This window comes from Pan paniscus, chromosome 5 (assembly GCF_029289425.2).
Source record: "Pan paniscus chromosome 5, NHGRI_mPanPan1-v2.0_pri, whole genome shotgun sequence".
Classification (NCBI taxonomy): domain Eukaryota; kingdom Metazoa; phylum Chordata; class Mammalia; order Primates; family Hominidae; genus Pan; species Pan paniscus.
The window spans coordinates 136,891,396-136,908,824 of record NC_073254.2 but is presented as its reverse complement, the minus strand read 5'-3'; the positions used below and the strand labels follow the sequence as shown (position 1 = coordinate 136,908,824).

The window sequence follows — 17,429 nt, the reverse complement described above, 5'->3', positions numbered from 1 at the left end:
AAAATAGACTTTGCTTTATTAGTAAATACTAATTTAAAAGCAATTCTGCTTCCTTGATTTCTCCTCTTCATCTCTCTGGAACACTAGTTCACAATTAATTTCTCACCAATTATGACAAGTTATATAATTTTCCCAGTAATCTAGATTATATAATCATTCATACAAAGCGGACATTAAGGTCTGATGCTTAAATTGATAAGCAAAATTAAGAAATCATTTTATTCAATAGGTATCATGCATATTTAAAGAAACACAGAGAATTTGTCTTGAAGATGGTGTAACTCTACCTTGTCAAGCCCTTTCCAGAATAAACGGAGTGGTAATATGCACTGCTCTCTTTGATGCCAATCCCATAGTAATGATACCTAGAGCAAAGACAGGAACCAGCTCTGTGTTAATGAAGGAGATTTTTGGAGGGGAAAAAGAGACTAAGGTATAACTGACGTAACCATGAATAAGAACTGCAAACCCTTCTGACCTTTCTTTTCTGACATTTTTCAGGTAGGCAGCATCTTAATGTGCTATATCCCTCTTTGATAGTCACTACTCCTACTTATTGTTGTTATTTCTGACTCTAGGCTTGAAAAAGGAGAATTACCTACTGACAATCCTCTTACATACCCTAAAACATTAGGTTCCAAATCCCAAGAATGTATAAATGTAGGCTTTGGCTCTAAGTATATGTACTGTATGTATTTACAAATTGAGTGATTCAACATGAATTTAGTCAATTGAACAAGAAAATGCTATGGTTTTCTTTACCATATGTGTAGGGAAGACCAATCTCACACATGGGAATATGTATGAAGCATGTGACCCTTTACACATTATTTTCCTCATGAGGAATCAAAAGTCCAATTCACTACTATTTTCACTTCAAAATTTCATGCAACAATGGGGAGAAGGCTATGTTGCAAATCAATGAAAATGACATGTGGAAAGTAACAGTGCCATAGATAATTTGTTTTAAATATGCCAGTGGATCATGAGACACAATACAAGTATAGCAACTCACTGATTCTCAAATTATAGCTTATTCTCCTAAGCCACAAACTCTTGACATATTACACACCCATATACAAACACTACAAATATTATACACATGCTAGTGGAATAGTGGGCATTTAGTGAGGATAGTCAGAGTCCTCTAGCATCTGCTTTCTGTGGTCAGTCTCCACTCTCCACCATCCATCCCCCCATGAAGCACCACTACCTACTGTTTACCAACTCCTTCAATTTGCATTCATCTAGGATCAGGAAAGAAATGAAAAAAAGAGAATGAGGGGATTTCCAGTGGACATCAGCCTAATTATATTTTAAAACGTTGTTTCCGAGCACCACCATCTGAGTTTAAAGTGGATCCTTTAAACTGAGGAGCCACCATCTGAATCCTCAGTTCATCCATCTGGTTGAATGGATGAATCTTCCGTTCATCCATCAAGGGCCCTATCTCTGGCCTCAGCAATAAAGAACTACTTGGCCAAGAAGTTCCACTCCTAAGCATTTTCAGGATCCAGGACAGGAGTACAAATGGAAGCCTACATACCATATGAATAGCTATTTGAAAACTATAAATCGAGCTAATGAACAGCTAACAAAAATATTCCTGTCCTCTTACATTGACAAGTTACCTCCATAATGATCTAGTAGGTAAATATGAATTTAGCATTCTTAGACTCCTGGAGTTCCATATGGGAACATGGTGGTGGGGAAAGACCCACTTTTACCCCATTTTTCAGCTCTGGCTCCTTTGTTCACTGTGAGGGAACTGGACTGCACATCCAAGATCCAGCTGCATCTGCATCACCTACTAACAGCTACCCCCTGACCACACCTCAGTCTAGGGTTATGAACACTAGTGAAGCAATGTGGCCTTCTGAGGATGGACTTGGGACATGCCCAATACAGGCCCAAGAAGTGGGCCTGGGGGAGTTTGAACAGGGAATTCCAGGGCCCCAGGGCCCCAGGGACCCAGAAGTGGGATGTGGTTTTTGGATGGACACATTCACTCAGGCTATGGACTCCCTGCCTCATGGGAGGACAGCAGCTGGATGACAGCCAGAATGAGCCCCCCAAAGTGGGAGGCCCAGAAATGGCTTCTCTCTTCTCAGGTGCTAAGGGCAGGACTGTGGCAGCAAACTTGCCTCTACTGATTCAAGGTCATTTGAGATGAAGGAAAAAGGATTTTTAAACATCAAAACAACAACAGCAGCAACAAATATTATAACTAATGTTTTCAGAAAGAGTTGTCATATTTGGGAAATAATAATATATGGTGGTCAAGGTAAATGAAGATATTTTATGATTCTGGAAGACTGGGAAGATGTTTTCAAGTCCTCAATTTTGGTAAACGTACAATTATAGTCTGTTAACCTGAAAAAAGGACCATCATAACTGCTCATTTTTACAGTACAGAAAAAGAAATCCTATGGTAGATTAAAAAAAGAACCTCTAAGGTATAATGGAACAAAGGGAGAAATGAAGGAAATGGAAAACTTAATAGAAACTTCAAAATACTAAACTGAGTATGTCTCTAATTAGAAACGAAAAGAAAGAAGCTTACTTAAGTCATAAAGACTTTACCAAAGGAGCTATATTAATAGATATAGGTAAGAGAAATATTTAAAACTGTGAAAAAATTAGCAGATTTAGATGATAGTCACATATATTAGTAGAATTAGTTAATAAGCCAGAGTCTGAAATAATTACTAATATTTCATGTGTTAGATTTTAGAACTAAGATATCAAAAGAAATGTTTACATATTAGAAGAAATAAATCAAATAATGTTTGAAAACAGAGATCCATTAGAATGGAAAGATGTTGTAATTTCATGTTCTTTTTGCAAAGCTTGCTGTTTGATCTATAAGCTTTATAGTTTAAATACTACATTTTAGCCACTTGCTAAAGAAATACATGTTAAACGTTGGCTTAAAAATTGATAAACTTCTTTTACTATAACTTCAATTTTCTTGTTTCTCAACTCTAATCCTCTTTTCAGTGTGGTAAAATGGTTTGCCATGCAGATTGAGAACAAACTACACTGTCTTCACAGGTGGTACACAAAAATCACAAGACAAGTCAAAGGGATGACCATTAGTTCAAAAAATATTAGAGCAGATACTGTGCCCTGACCACTGTGCTAGTTGTCAGTACAATGATGAACAAAACAGACATTGAAAATCTGATCAGGAATATCCATGTTTCCAAATTCCTCCATAGTCTATGGCCTTCTGATGCCTGCTGTCATGGAAAAGTGACTACACTGACCAGCACTGAGGTACATTTTACTTGCAGTTTTTAAAACCATTTGATATTCACATTTTTTAAAAATTGCTACATTTTAAGACTAAATAAATTCTAACTAATACAGATGTGTAACTTTTTTCTTACGACTTTTAAGGATAGAATGTTTTATTATGCAATTTATTTGTTTCTTATTGTTATAAATGATTATATTATTTGGCCCCCTTATTCCCGTCCCCAGTCATTAGGACAGAATATCTTTACAAATAGAAATATTTAATGCCTCTACCTACATCCAAAATATTTACATTCCAAAAGTAACTATTTTATATATACTCAAAAAAACATGCTTTTTAATTAATATATGTATTTTATGTATAAGTCAAATGTAAATAACACTATAAACCCATACACAAACTGACACCTGAAGAAAATGACTTGGTCAGCTACACTCAGCTCTACAAGAGAGAAATGGCATGTCCTTTTCTTATTAGCAATGCCTTAGATTTTAGATATGTTGATGTAGCTGAGCATATTCTATCATACAATCTTATATACATGCCAGGAGATAGAGAACCAGTGAAAGAGTACACTCTTTTTTTTCCTACATGTATTCAGTGCTCACTGTGTGCCATGTGCTGAGGATTGAAAGAGAGGTAGAGGAGAGTCTCTGGAGGAGTTAACAGTCTTGTGAGGGAACAAATAATGCAAACAGAGAATTGTAATACCAAATTAATATTTGCTACCATTGAAGCAGGTGATAGTGAGTCATGATAGAAATAATTACCATTTTTGAGCATCTATTACATGCAAAGAATTGTATGTGTACATGATCTCAAATTTTCACAGCAGCCGGCAAGTAGAGTATTATCCCCATTCCAAAACAGACATTCAAAAATTATGTGATTTGTTTAAAAATGTTATGGGTTTGAAGGCAAAATTTAAACCCATGATTCCACAAACCATATTGCCTCCACACTCAAGATGCAAAAGATATCTCTCTTTTGTGTTGCAATTTTATTTACAATTAGAAAGTTCTAGTGAAATACAGTTCAAATATGTCTGCATTCACACACACACACTCTTTATTCTTGTTTGGCAGGAGTAATGGAAGCATAGATAACTAACATGAATTATTAAGACCCACACCACTGATCTGGATGTTTCATATTTGACATTTCATATATAAACTCCCAGAATGTAAGCTCCCTGTAACAGGAAATTAATAAACATTTATTAGATAAATGAATGAATAACTTGAAAAATTAAAAATAACAATGTGTCACAAAACCATAAAAACATTTGCCAATAAGAGATTTCATATAATATCATATACTTAAACATATCACCACAATTTAAAATTTGATAGAAATTAAAGAATCTCTTATCTAACATGATGTAAGGAAGTCTACTAACTCCTTTAACCCTGTCACAGGTACTGTAGAAACTTGACTATTACTATCAGGATGACTTGCTCTTCATAAATAGCTTGCCATAGCCACGGTGGTACCTTTGGTTTTTTGAACTCTCCATTGGGAATACCCTTCTTCCATCAGGTCCTCGTTTCTTAATCATAGTTTAAGGCATATTTTAACACATGAAGCTTTGCCTGATATCTCAGGCAAAACTCCTGAACTCCCCTGAACTCCTCCCTTGGTCATTTACCCTATACAGCTTTGTCCTTGTATCATTGGCATTTGTATACATGGCTTACCTCCCATACTAAACCCTAAGATTTCGAGGATGAGAATTTTATCTTTCCCTTCACTGTATTCCTCATTAAAAATTAGTACGAAGAAAAATCCTCATACATTTACTGGTTAAATCAATGTGTTCTTCTAGGAATTTAGAAAACAATAAAACAAATTTTCTTAAAGCTGATAGTTTTCAATAACCACCTTCTGACACTGCATTTCCAGGTCATCAGTAAAACACTGAGATTGAACAAAAGTTGCATACGTAAACAATATATATAAAGGGCATGAAATTGGTGTACTTTGGTGGAAAGACTGTTGCTAGCAATACAAACCTCCGTATTTTGCAATGACCACTGTAATGCTTTAGCACATTTCATACCCAGTTTCTTCTGGAGCCAACAAAATAACCTTTCCCCTTTAATCTTCCTTTTAGTCTAACTAGGTACATGTTGCCATCTGAGTGATTTAGTGTCTCTGAGAACAGAGAAGAGATAATAAATGAGCAGCTTTCTGTCTTCCTAGTCACTAAAGATAAACCTCATAAAACTGGGGAGAGAGAGTTCATGCAAAGTGTACATAAATTTTTCATCTCACTTGCAATATTTTATAGCATTATTTTGTGGTTAATAGACGACCCTAAAATAAATCTTGCTAGGGAGTATTTACCATGCATACTGTAATATAACAAGAATATATGCTGGTGTATGTTAAATAAAAAGTGATGTTTGTCTCACTGTGGAAGAAATAGTTGTTTAAATTTATATAACACTACCTGATGCTTATCCTGTAGGTTACTCTGAATAAAGATACCCAAACATTTCACAGTTCCTTCTCCCTATATGATTATTATCCATTTCTATTAAAGAAGATATATGATAAATGCTCAAAAATCCTGGGGATGATTAGCTAATGTCTTCAAGAAAATGTGTCATGAAAGCAGCTTCTATGATTATCTAAGAAAATTGTGTTCATTTATTAGCAACTTTCCTCAATCTTATGTCAAATGACAGATCTGATTTAAAATTTATGAAAAAAGGAGAATAATTAATGCTTGTAACCACATTTTAATGTGAACATGTTATAAAATATAACAGACTTTTAATATGACAAATGAAATTATTGCTGTTCTTTTTTACTACTAAAATATTTACTTTGTGCCTAATACTTTTCTTCATTTGCTGAGCAATTTGTACTTGCATCTATATTTCTTCTTTTCCATTTCAGTCTTTATATAGAATTCCTGAAACATATGTTCCCACTGAGCTAGTAGCCCTGATGTTAGTTTACACTACACAAATGATAACTGATAAGGAAATGATGGGATTAAGCTGTTCAGGGACTTGCAATAACTTGCTATGATAAGAGCAGCTGCCATATCAGTTTTATTAACCCACTAAATCACTACTAATAAATAAGATAATAGCTTTTGTCCATCATGTCTGAAAACCAAGATTTGGCTGATCAAAGTCTACAAAAAATTAAAATGTAACTTAAAATCAAACAGTCTACCATGTGTGTAAAATCTATTTGTGGGCTCAATTATGTTCTCCTTTACTTAGCCAAGCCATTCTGAGCAAGGGTAGGATACAAGGTTTTTGCTTATCATTGTACCCGAGGGCCTAGTTAGCAACGGGACCCTCAGTAAAATGCTTATTAAATAATTAAGATGAATAGCGAAAGTTCTTTGCCAGCAGGTACCCTGTTTTACAATTCTTTGCATCTCAAAAACTCTTTAGCATCACGCTTTGTACATCCATGTCAGTAGGAATGGACTGATTATTCTCAATGTATTCATAACCATAAAATATGCAAGAATTATTCTTCATTATTATCCTTATAGAACTTTGTTTCATTTTTTATTTATTCAAAACCTCAATTAAAAAATATCACAGATAATAAAACCAGGTGTATACTTTTTGGAATTGGTAGTAAAACTAAAGGGAAGAAAAGAAGAAACATGAAAGTAAAGTCAATTTTTATCTTGGTATTGGGAATGTACAGTGTCTGCCGCTGGGGTTGCTGGTTTTCTTGGCTGGCAGGGGATGGTAAGTGTGAAGGAACTGGATAGAGAGCTGAGCTGCTAATGGACCTGCAAATTGACTGGCTTTGTCCCCAAAGCACACTTGTTAGGTGCCCTAGAGTGACGCTTCCTGACCCCTCATGTTCATCTTTGGAGATTTTTTTTTTCCATAACCATCAGCAGCAGTGGCCTCTCATGTGGAATGTTGAACTTGACACTGAAAACAAATTACTCCATTTTTAATTGTTCCTAATTTTGACAGTGGATGATATCTGGCCCTACACAGTGATCCTGTTTAGATTTTTTTGTTTTATTATTTTTTTATTTTTGTTTTGTTTTGTTATGTTTTGAGATGGAGTCTCGCTCGGTCGCCAGGCTGGAGTGCAGTGGTGCGATCTCAGCTCACTGCAACCTCCACCTCTCAGGTTCAAGTGATTCTCCTGCCTCAGCTTCCTGAGTAGCTGGGACTACAGGTGCACACCACCACGCCCAGCTAATTTTTGTATTTTTAGTAAAGACAGGGTTTCACCATGTTGGCCAGGATGGTCTCAATCTCTTGACCTCATGATCCTCCTGTCTCAGCCTCCCAAAGTGCTGGGATTACAGGTGTGAGCCACCACATCCAGCCTATTTTTTTTGTTTTAATATATCTGTTGTAAATATTTTATCTCTTCCATTTAATTGAATAAATTTTGGGCTCATTTTATACAGTCAAACTTTTTCATCTTTCACTTTTCAGTGAGGGAAAGAAGTAGCACATGCACAAATGTGAGAGCTGTGAAGACATTACTGTAATTAACAGCCAGTTATTTCAAAACTTAGGAAAATAGAACTTGAAAATAGACACCACATTCATTCATGATTTTTAGGCCCTACTAATCATCTCTTTGTCACATAGATTAGTGTTTTCCAAACTTTGGGTTTTATATAGGGACCAGTAAAATTTAGAGAGTGACATTGCTTCATGAACCTCAAAGACATCTAAGAACAATTTTTAAAAAGAGGGTGCTATCTCATGCCCAGAGTACAGGAGAAACTTTTGAGTCAATCATAATCTAAAATAAATTCTGATAGTCCCCAGTGAGATGACTGGACATACTCTAGCTATCCTATAATAATTTGGCCAAACTGAGAACTCATTTTTTAAATAATCATCATCAGAACAGTTTCACAATGTTTGTATGTATTAGTATGCAATCCAAGGAAGTTAAAATAAATATCACATTTATTTATATTTTTTAAATAATTCAATAAATATTTAGTAATACTATGCTAAAAGTACTGTATTAAACACTACAATAACAATAAAATGTTTTGCAAAATTACTGGTAAAATTGGGAGAAATTATGATTCCCTGATTTTCTAAGGTGTACTTACTTTATATTTCTGTCTTTCATTCAGTTGTTCATATTTCCATAGAAACATAAAAATATTTTTATAAAATGTAAGTTTATGAAATAATAGCCATTAGAAATGTTTGCAAAGATAATATATAACAGAGACATGTTTAGGACCAAAATTAAAAGGCAGAAAATAAAATTGTGTTTGTGCTACAAATTTGCTGTTATATAAAACACAAATACCTCTAAATTAAATGCCTTACAATTGTGGCATGGTAAAGTGTTGTTTGTTCTCTGAAGAAGAATCTAATATGTTAATAAAGTTTAAGAACTGTTAGATCTGTTAAAAAAAAATTAATAAAACTTACATGTCAAAAATCAAACATTCAATTGAACAATTATTTGTTGATACGATTGACATTGGAAAAAAAGTAGTAGGCTTCCCTACTTTTACTAGCAGATAAAACATAAACTTTAGAGTCAGATATACTTCGATTCAAATGCCAGCATTGTTATTATGTATTATCTATGTGGCCTTGGGCAAGCCAATAACCTTTGAAATGCAATTTCCTCATTTGTAATACAGTAATTCCTATCTTCTATCATTATTGCAAGGATTAGAGATGAGTACATGTATCTGTGTGTGTGTGTAATACTCAGTAAATAACTTTTAATTGTATTGCAGATATTTTATATTGAGTCATTAATTTTTTATTATTAAGGATAGTGGGGTTGAAAGCATATTCACTACTATATTCATTCCTATACTTTATCTCATTTAACTCTCACAACAATCCTATAAGATATTGTATACCCACTTTACTGGTGAAAAGCTGAATAACCTTACAATAAATCACTAGCTGGAAAGCTGGTGTCACAGCTATACATGGAAACATCAGATTCATGTTTAAAGTTGTCCAACTTTAAAGCCTATGTCCCTAACCATTAGGCTATACTGCCTTTTGATAGTCTATCTTCCAAGATAAAAGCTAAGGATATTTCTTGGAAATAAAGGCAGAAACATACCTAGCTAATAATAATTATGTCAAAAAAATTACTATTTACAAGATATACAAACTACATTTTGCTATTTTTTACCACATGTAGTTTAAATATGGAAAATTAATTTTTCTCTATGATATAAACATATCAAAAAAGTCATGTCACAAAAATAAAATGGCATATCAGCACAGCAGAAAAAAATTCAAATTGTTAATGCCTTGCTGTTGGGCACATCTATGGCTCTTGGATTCAAATAAATTGCCCGAAGTCACCCCATGTTGTTACATCAACCTAAGTACTAGAGCCCCACTGTGACACAATGGACATGGTTAATGATTCATCCCTAATCCTAAAGCCTCCTTCAAAGATTAATTGACTTTCCCTGCAGCCTGCCAGCCCACCCTCTTGTAGATCCTGTCAAGAGGGTTTCTCTTCATTGCTCTGCCTCTTTTCCCCCTATCTATTTACTTTAAACACTATCTGATCTTTCCTCAACCTACACAATTCAGTAGGTATCAAATTCAGTAGAAATCAGTCAGTTAAACTGATCAAACTTTGAAATAAAGTTGACTTGGTTAGAAGGAAGGGACCTATTTTGCCTTTTTGAATCTGGCACTTTATTTATTCTTTCCAGGCCACAATAATGTTAACATTAATTGTAATAAATTAAATAAGTATTAATTGATAATCTATTATATATCGACCAACAGAAAGAATATAAAAGTGAATGAGACAAAGTTTCTGTCCTCAAAATATGTATTATCTGTTTAGAGGAGGAGATAAGTTAATTTCACATTAAGATAGGTACCAGCAAACTGCCACAGGGTGCAGAGAACGGGCCTACAATAAATCAATGGACTAAAAAAAGATCTAAAGGAAGAAGTTCAAGAGACATTCGTTCAAATGGGTAAAATTTCAACACACATATATGGGAAAAGGCATTCTCCAGGGGAAGACAGCATAAACTTAAACAGAAGACTGGCAGTTGGAGTGAATCAAAGGTTACTGGGATGATTATTTGGTGAGCACATAGACTACATGCTAGAAAGTAAGAAATAGGTGACATAGTAAAACGAACTTGGACTAAATCATGATGGACCTTGAATGTCAAGTTGAGGAAATTTTGTTGTTAATAGTAGAAATTATGAGCCAGTGGAGGTTTTGAACATGGAAGAGATATGATTGAATCTCAACTTTAAAAGGTCAGTTTGGAAAAATTGCATGAATGGACAAGAAAGACAGAGTCAAGGCCAGGCTATGAAAGTAGCAATGAGGAGAGTTATATTCAAAAGAATTCAAAAAGTAGGACCTATGTTTTTGCAAGTGTCTAAAGCTGAGCTATCCAATAAAGCAATAAAGCCACTGGCCATATGTGGGGGTAAGCACAGGAAATGTGGCTAGTCTAAACTGAGATGTGATGTAAGTGTAAAATACACACTAGATTTCAAAAACGTAGTATGAAAAGAAGAATGTAAAATATCCGATTAATAATTTTTATATTGATTCCATAGTGAGATAATAATGTTTTGGATAAATTGGATTACATAAAACATTAAAACTAATTTCACTTGTTCCTTTTTACTTTTTAAACGTGGCTTCCAGAAATTTTTGAATTAAATATGTGGCCACATTATACTTTCATTGATCAGTGCTGGATGTGATGTCAGGGCAGAAGGAGGCAGTGGACAAGCCAGAAAAGGAGTGGTAGAAGAGGGAAGAGGGCCTAGATAGTACTGTGACAGAGAAGCTATAGAGGTAGTTTTCTGTATTTATTTTAAGAGGGCATTATCAGTTGGTTCAAATGCTAAGCAGGAGCCAAGGAAGATGAGTAACAGTAAAAACCAGCCATTGGATTTTTGCCCAGGTAGAGAAATGGACTAGGTCAGAGGGATGTGATCAGTGGTAAGGGAAGCAACAACTCAAAGGGGGAAATACTAGAGCAATCATGAAGGTTGGAACTTTTTTCTTTCTCAGCATAAAGGAGATCTGGACATGCTCATAGGCAGAAGGAAAGGAGAAACTGAAAACACAGTACGCATAGAAAATAGCTGTTGAATGAGAAACTGTACCTGGGAGTTCTCCAGAGACTGCCACAACAGAGAGGAAAATTTAAAGACATAAAGAGGGGGAATGTGTGACAGCTTAGTTTATGTTTATATTTACCTTAAGAGATGACCAAACAGGTCATCTGTGCATGTCATTTGTCTTAAAGAGAAAAGAAGGAGATATCAAGAAATTATTGTCTCAGAAAGAAAACTAGAGGAAGAACCTGAAGCATGCTAAGGCACTTCCTTCCTACTCAAAGCTCTTTACCCCCTGGTTTGGGCCTTGCTCTTTGGGAGCGTTGCATTCCTCCTCATAACACTGGTGCCTTCAGTAACAGCTTTAAGATTATGAAAATGACTCATTTAAATTATTTCAGCAGAAATAATAATACATTATTATTTTCATATGTAAAATTTGCTTTTTAAACATTATTCTAAAATCTACTTTTTTTTTCAGTTCTCACAGTTGATAAAAGTCTGCTTCATCAAGAGAATACCTGGTTCTCTTTGTACTGACAAAGACAATACTTATTTTACATCTGTGTCAATCTTCATGCACAAGAGCAGAACCTGAATATGTTCACTGGTATCTTACTTTGAATGGCCTCTTGTTCCAAGCCGCCTTGTTGTTAGGAGGGGAAACTTCTGGCGAATTGTCTAAAAAGAAAGATGATTACTTTAGGCTTTAGAAAGTATATGGTCCTAATGCAAGCCACTCATAGCCAATTACTTGGGGAAAGTAAATGTTGAACTCTGAATGAACTGTGAGTGAATACTTAGTCTGGAAAAAGTAATAACTTACACATATTGATAAGCAATACATCAGCAGAGGCAGGGAGGTACTTTTTTGATTGAAGTGCTCTACTGACCTTGTCTTGATTTCTAAGGCAGATCATACCAATATCTGCTTTTGCTTGATGGTACTACCAAAGCAATTATTACTTTATTTATGTATGGAGTGAGAAGATTTGGGTCTCTTCATATAATTCCATACAGAGATTTACCCACAATTAAAAATCTATTCCCAACCCCAAAGGACATATAAAACTTTCTCTGCCTTACTGTATCTACATTATAATGTTATAAATTTTTTGTTTTGTATGTTCCTTTCTCTAAATTTGCTAAAATTAGGATCTGATTAAACATTTTTTTAAAGTCTTCTACATAAAACAATTTTAACCTCAATCTTTGAAGATCCATACATGAACTTTAAAGAGCTCCATGGCAAACTACGTATGTATTAATTTCTTGGGGGCTGGCTCTATAGTTTTACCAGGTTTTCAAGGTGCTTCATGACTGCCAAACAGTTAAGAATTATTCCCATAAGGTAGACTCACAAAATGGTAATGTTAATATGGATATTAGAAGTTGTCTTATCCAAACTCCTCATTTAATAGAATGAGTAAACAGATTTTTAAAGAGATTAAGTGCTTTTCAGAAGGTCTCACAATAAATTAGTCCAGTCTAGGCTAGAACCTAGGTTACCTGATTACAATGTATAATATCACACTCTCTCTGTAAATAGATAGGTTTTTGAAATAAATAACATTATTTTTTAAATGAGAAGCTGGACTATAGTATTCATTATTTTCTGGACAATGAGTCCCTCTACAGGTTAGAATCTGGATTTCAATTTGTATAAGATACAATATTTGAGACCCAAGCTTCCTAAAGTTTTTCTGGGATATCCTAGGTTCTCAAACACAGCATGACATGAATCTTAAAGAACAAGGCTTTCTTAAGAGATTCATATTGATTCTCAAAGTGATGTCTCTCTCTCTATATATAAGCATAATAATGTCAGTTATATAGATTCCCATCCTAACCACACAGGTTGGGTAGAAAGAAATATTTTTAAATGAGAGAATTCTAACCCATCCCATCATAAAATCTTGGGATTTGGAATGTAAACATAGAGTGAAATGGAGAATTAGGAGAACTTTTAATACATTTTAAAACCTATTAAAAACTCATGTATTTGGACTAGCTAAATAGTATGGATAACCACTAACCACTAATTGCATTAGCAAGAGACTTGTCACCTCCACTTAATTTTGCTTCTTAACACAGGCCATACTATACACTTTAATGCATCCCTCTTTGAAGGCAAATGCTACTGCTTAAACAAAGCTTGCTTTAAATTCACATTAGATCTTCTAATAGTTAGGGTTCTAATATTCAAAATCAAGTTATAAACATATAGCAATTCCAAACAGAGTCCTTAAGACAATTTATGCCTGCAAAACAAATGTCTCAATATTCTCTAAGAGAACTTGCACAGATGAATTCGTTTTCATGCTATCTACCTGACATGACTTTAGTTATAAGTCACTATAGCCAATATGTGTCATTTACCTTTCCAAAGGTGGCCGCACAGGCTGGCTCTAATTTCTCTTTCCTACAGAAATCTAAGTAGTGTGCATAAAGAATGCACCGTGGTAAGCAAACTCCTTCACATACAATGTAATTCTCTTCAAGCCTAAGAAAAAGGAACAAAAATTAGGTCAAATATTTTATTTCCTTTTCCTTCAACTTTCTCATTGACTTATTACCCATTTTGAATATGGACTCTATAAATGAGGTAATGAGTAGACATTCGTTTATTCTGGATATTTTTTAAAAATCAAATTATAAGGATTAATGTTAGAAGTACAAAACCCCAGTGAAAAATCTGCTAGTACAGTTAAAATATCATGGCTAACATAAAACCATGCCTGGTCCACATCACAAATATTAGGTCTTCTATATAAACCTCATGGTTCATCATGATTTGCTCTGTGACATATAAATATGAATGGTGAAATTGAAGATGATGGGTATTTTTTAAAACATTCTTAGTACTAAAGGGCTGTCAAGCTTCAGGTTGGCAAATGCTTACATTCTCTCACTTTCATTCAAAACCTATTTCTCAGCCCTGAATAATTAGGGAAGGACAATGATGCATTTATTTGCAAAACACATGAGGATAAACTCATTTTACTTAAGTCTGAAATGACACTGATATATTTCTATTCCTATACTTTTTACTACTGTCATCCGTACTATAATTATCTAAAACATCCTATACACTTAAAAGATAATGTAATTCTCTATAGATATCTCCAAACATAACATATATACCTTCAACTTTATATTATAAAAATAACTATATAACCTTTGAAAATTTGGAGTAATTCCATTTAATTTGTAACTAAGCATAACTTATATAAATGTAATAAATACATATTTGTGTTACAACTTTCTAAACAGCAATGTAGAAATTAAACTTTTAGATTCCATTCCCAGTTTTCCTAACAGTTCAGTAGGTGATTTTGACTAAAGTTTACTTATACCAATTTTATGTATAGTAAGATAATATTTATTATAATACAGAAACGATGCAATATAGAGTCTGCAGATTAAAATTGGATGAAACCCTTCAAAGATTTCATTTAAAATATCCTAATGTGTACAAGATAAAGGCTAAAGAAAGTATTCCCTGAACAGGTAAAATATCACTCATTTTTTTAATGAAGAACAAAAAAAGACCAAAAACTAAGATCTAGTGTTTCAAAATATGAAATCAATATATGTACATAAAATCAGCTGACATACTAGTTGATAGTGAAAACTGGAATTAATCAGCCAGCTTTTTCACTTTGATTTTCAGTTCTAGTTTATCTATTTAAAAATTATATTTTAATTACATGTACACAATGTTCACATTTCATCTTGCTATTTTGATACTGTTGTAGTCGGCATTGTCTTTGTCTTCAAAATATTGAATCATCCTAGACATAAGTATGATGTTCATTTGGGGTACAACTTTTTTCTTTGATCTTAACTTATATATATTTATGTATACATTTATTCATAAAAGAAACATATATTTCCACACACTCAATTTAAATGGAAAAAATGCAGTAATCATTCGAAACAGCTCAATAATATATCTGAAATCAAAACACTTTTGCCCCAGTTATCCTGCTGCAAATAGTTGTATCCTAAATATCCCAGATATTTAACTCAATTACTTAACTGCTCTAGTATATTCTTAACTAGTAACCACGACATCAACTTCAATAGTTAAACTCCAACTTTAGATGAATATTTGGCTTATATTTCAAATATTTGAAAAGGTTCAAGCATATAATCACAAAAAAACTACTATATGTAAATTGTAATTTAATCTTTAAATAAATAATAAAAATAAAATTTACTAGTTCTTTATCTTGTATTTTTCTAAGGCTCCTTAGATCATACTTTACATAAAATTAGGTTATGTAACTAATCAGTAAATATATAGTCCTTTTTATTAGTTTGTTTTTTACTTGGAATTTGTGAGGAAATTTATGCTCCTATTTCTTCCTACTATGTAGGAAAGTTTAATATAATGCTTTTACTTTAGAGCCGTCTTTCTTTTAGATAGATATTACAAAATGTTCACTCTATGTGGAAATCCTACTGATAAATTCTTGGTTTTAAAAGATTTTCCACAAAATCCAATTTGTAATATTTTATTATTATAAATCATATATGATAGATGCTATAAAAATAGTTGAACTTCTATTTAAGTTAGTACAGAGAACCGATTTTTTCTATGTCTTCTACTTCAAACACATTTCATCTTATAGAGTATACACTATTTTTAATTTGCCCTCATGAATAAAGGCAGTGTTAAGATCCTTCCTCATTTTAAGTTGTTTTTAAGAATCATATTTTATAATCTCAAAAACTATCAAACAACAAATATGTAAGGACTGAACTGATTGCATATTAAGCCAGTAAGTCATAAAAACGTTCATTAATGCTTACATTTGAAGAAAATATGGTTTTAGTCAATAAGGAACAACGTAATGTGGTTTTCATTTGTATTGCAAATCCTTCATCAGTACTTGTATAAGTCTCTATACTAAAAATTCAGTGAAAAAAATTCTGGGTTAAATTCTAATTGGTTTTTTAAACTTTCCCAAAAAGTCTGAGGAAGAAGTAAATTGTGAAAATCAAAGATCCTGAAGACGCTGGCTGTTAAAACGTCAACAGGTGCTTCAGTGTACCCTGCGGGCGAGTCTCACCACTGCAGCGTGAGCTGTGTCTGCTTCTTTTTATCCTTCACAATCTGCGTGATGGTTTTCTTCTGAGACAGGTATTGATCCGCTGCTTTGGTTTTGCTGTCGTGGTTGTCGGCATCCTCTTCTTCAGAGGAAAAGTTACCATTGTTTAAGTGCATTTCTGATTGCCAGTTGAAGGGATGATAAAGAAAAACAGAATATAAAATCAACTAAGTCGCCTTTAAGTGTACCTTAACTTCAAAGTAGTAGCCTACTGGGGTGGGGGGCGGAGGGGAGGAAAGGGGGGCTATGCAAAATGTCAAGTCTCTACTTGACATTTTACTGAGGAAATACAAAGATTTGGACAGAACATTCTACATCTGCCTTATGTTTGTTCGGGATGCATTATTACTATTGGGTGCCCTTCTTAGAATACGTCCTCGTCCCCTTCCCAGCTCCGGATGCGGCAGAGCACTCACCTGATTTCACTGCCCCCGGCAGCTCCGGGTCTTCGCCTTTCTCCCCGCCGCCCTGCTCGCCCCCGGGCTGCCCTTCGGCCGCCAGGTACACTGTTTCTTCCGGATAGACTAGCAAGCCCTTGCCCAGGAGCTGCACACAGCAGTCTTCCTGGATCCCCGGGGACAGTTGGGGCGCAGGCTGCGCCTGCAGGAAGGTGTCTTCCAGCTCCGGGACCTTGGCCATCCTCCTGGCCGCCGGACACCTCCGCGCGCGCCGCTCGGCCGGTTCCCCAGCGGAGCCCCAGCCCGGGGCGGGGCGGGGCGGGGCTGGGACCGGGGGCCGCAGGGGCGGGGAAGGAGGCCGCAGGCTCCGGTGTGCCCTGGCTCAGCGGAGAAAGGACGCCGCGCACAGGTACAACCCAGGCCGCCCGGGAGCCGCGGTGGGCCGCGGTGGGACTCCGTTTCTCCACCTGTCTGCGGTCCCGGCCGATGCTTCCGCGAAACTCACTTTCTCACCTGCGCCCGTCACGCCCTGGGCGCTCACAGCTTCCCCCTCCCTCCCGTTCTCTCAACCTGCGCTGGCCGGAGGACC

The 17,429-nt window shown here is 35.0% G+C and overlaps 1 protein-coding gene across 1 annotated transcript in view; it reads right to left on the bottom strand.

The window, feature by feature from the left end:
* Nucleotides 1-17,115, bottom strand: part of RFX6 (regulatory factor X6) — a 54,929-nt gene extending 37,814 nt beyond the window's left edge. The window contains exons 1-5 of the mRNA XM_003827580.6: nucleotides 16,859-17,115; nucleotides 16,404-16,560; nucleotides 13,705-13,828; nucleotides 11,945-12,006; nucleotides 288-365 (exon numbers count right to left, since the gene is read on the bottom strand). Coding sequence (XP_003827628.3) covers nucleotides 288-365; nucleotides 11,945-12,006; nucleotides 13,705-13,828; nucleotides 16,404-16,560; nucleotides 16,859-17,081 — 644 coding nt within the window. The 5' untranslated portion in view covers nucleotides 17,082-17,115. The remainder of the gene's footprint in view (nucleotides 1-287; nucleotides 366-11,944; nucleotides 12,007-13,704; nucleotides 13,829-16,403; nucleotides 16,561-16,858) is intronic.
* Nucleotides 17,116-17,429: the final 314 nt, after the last annotated feature.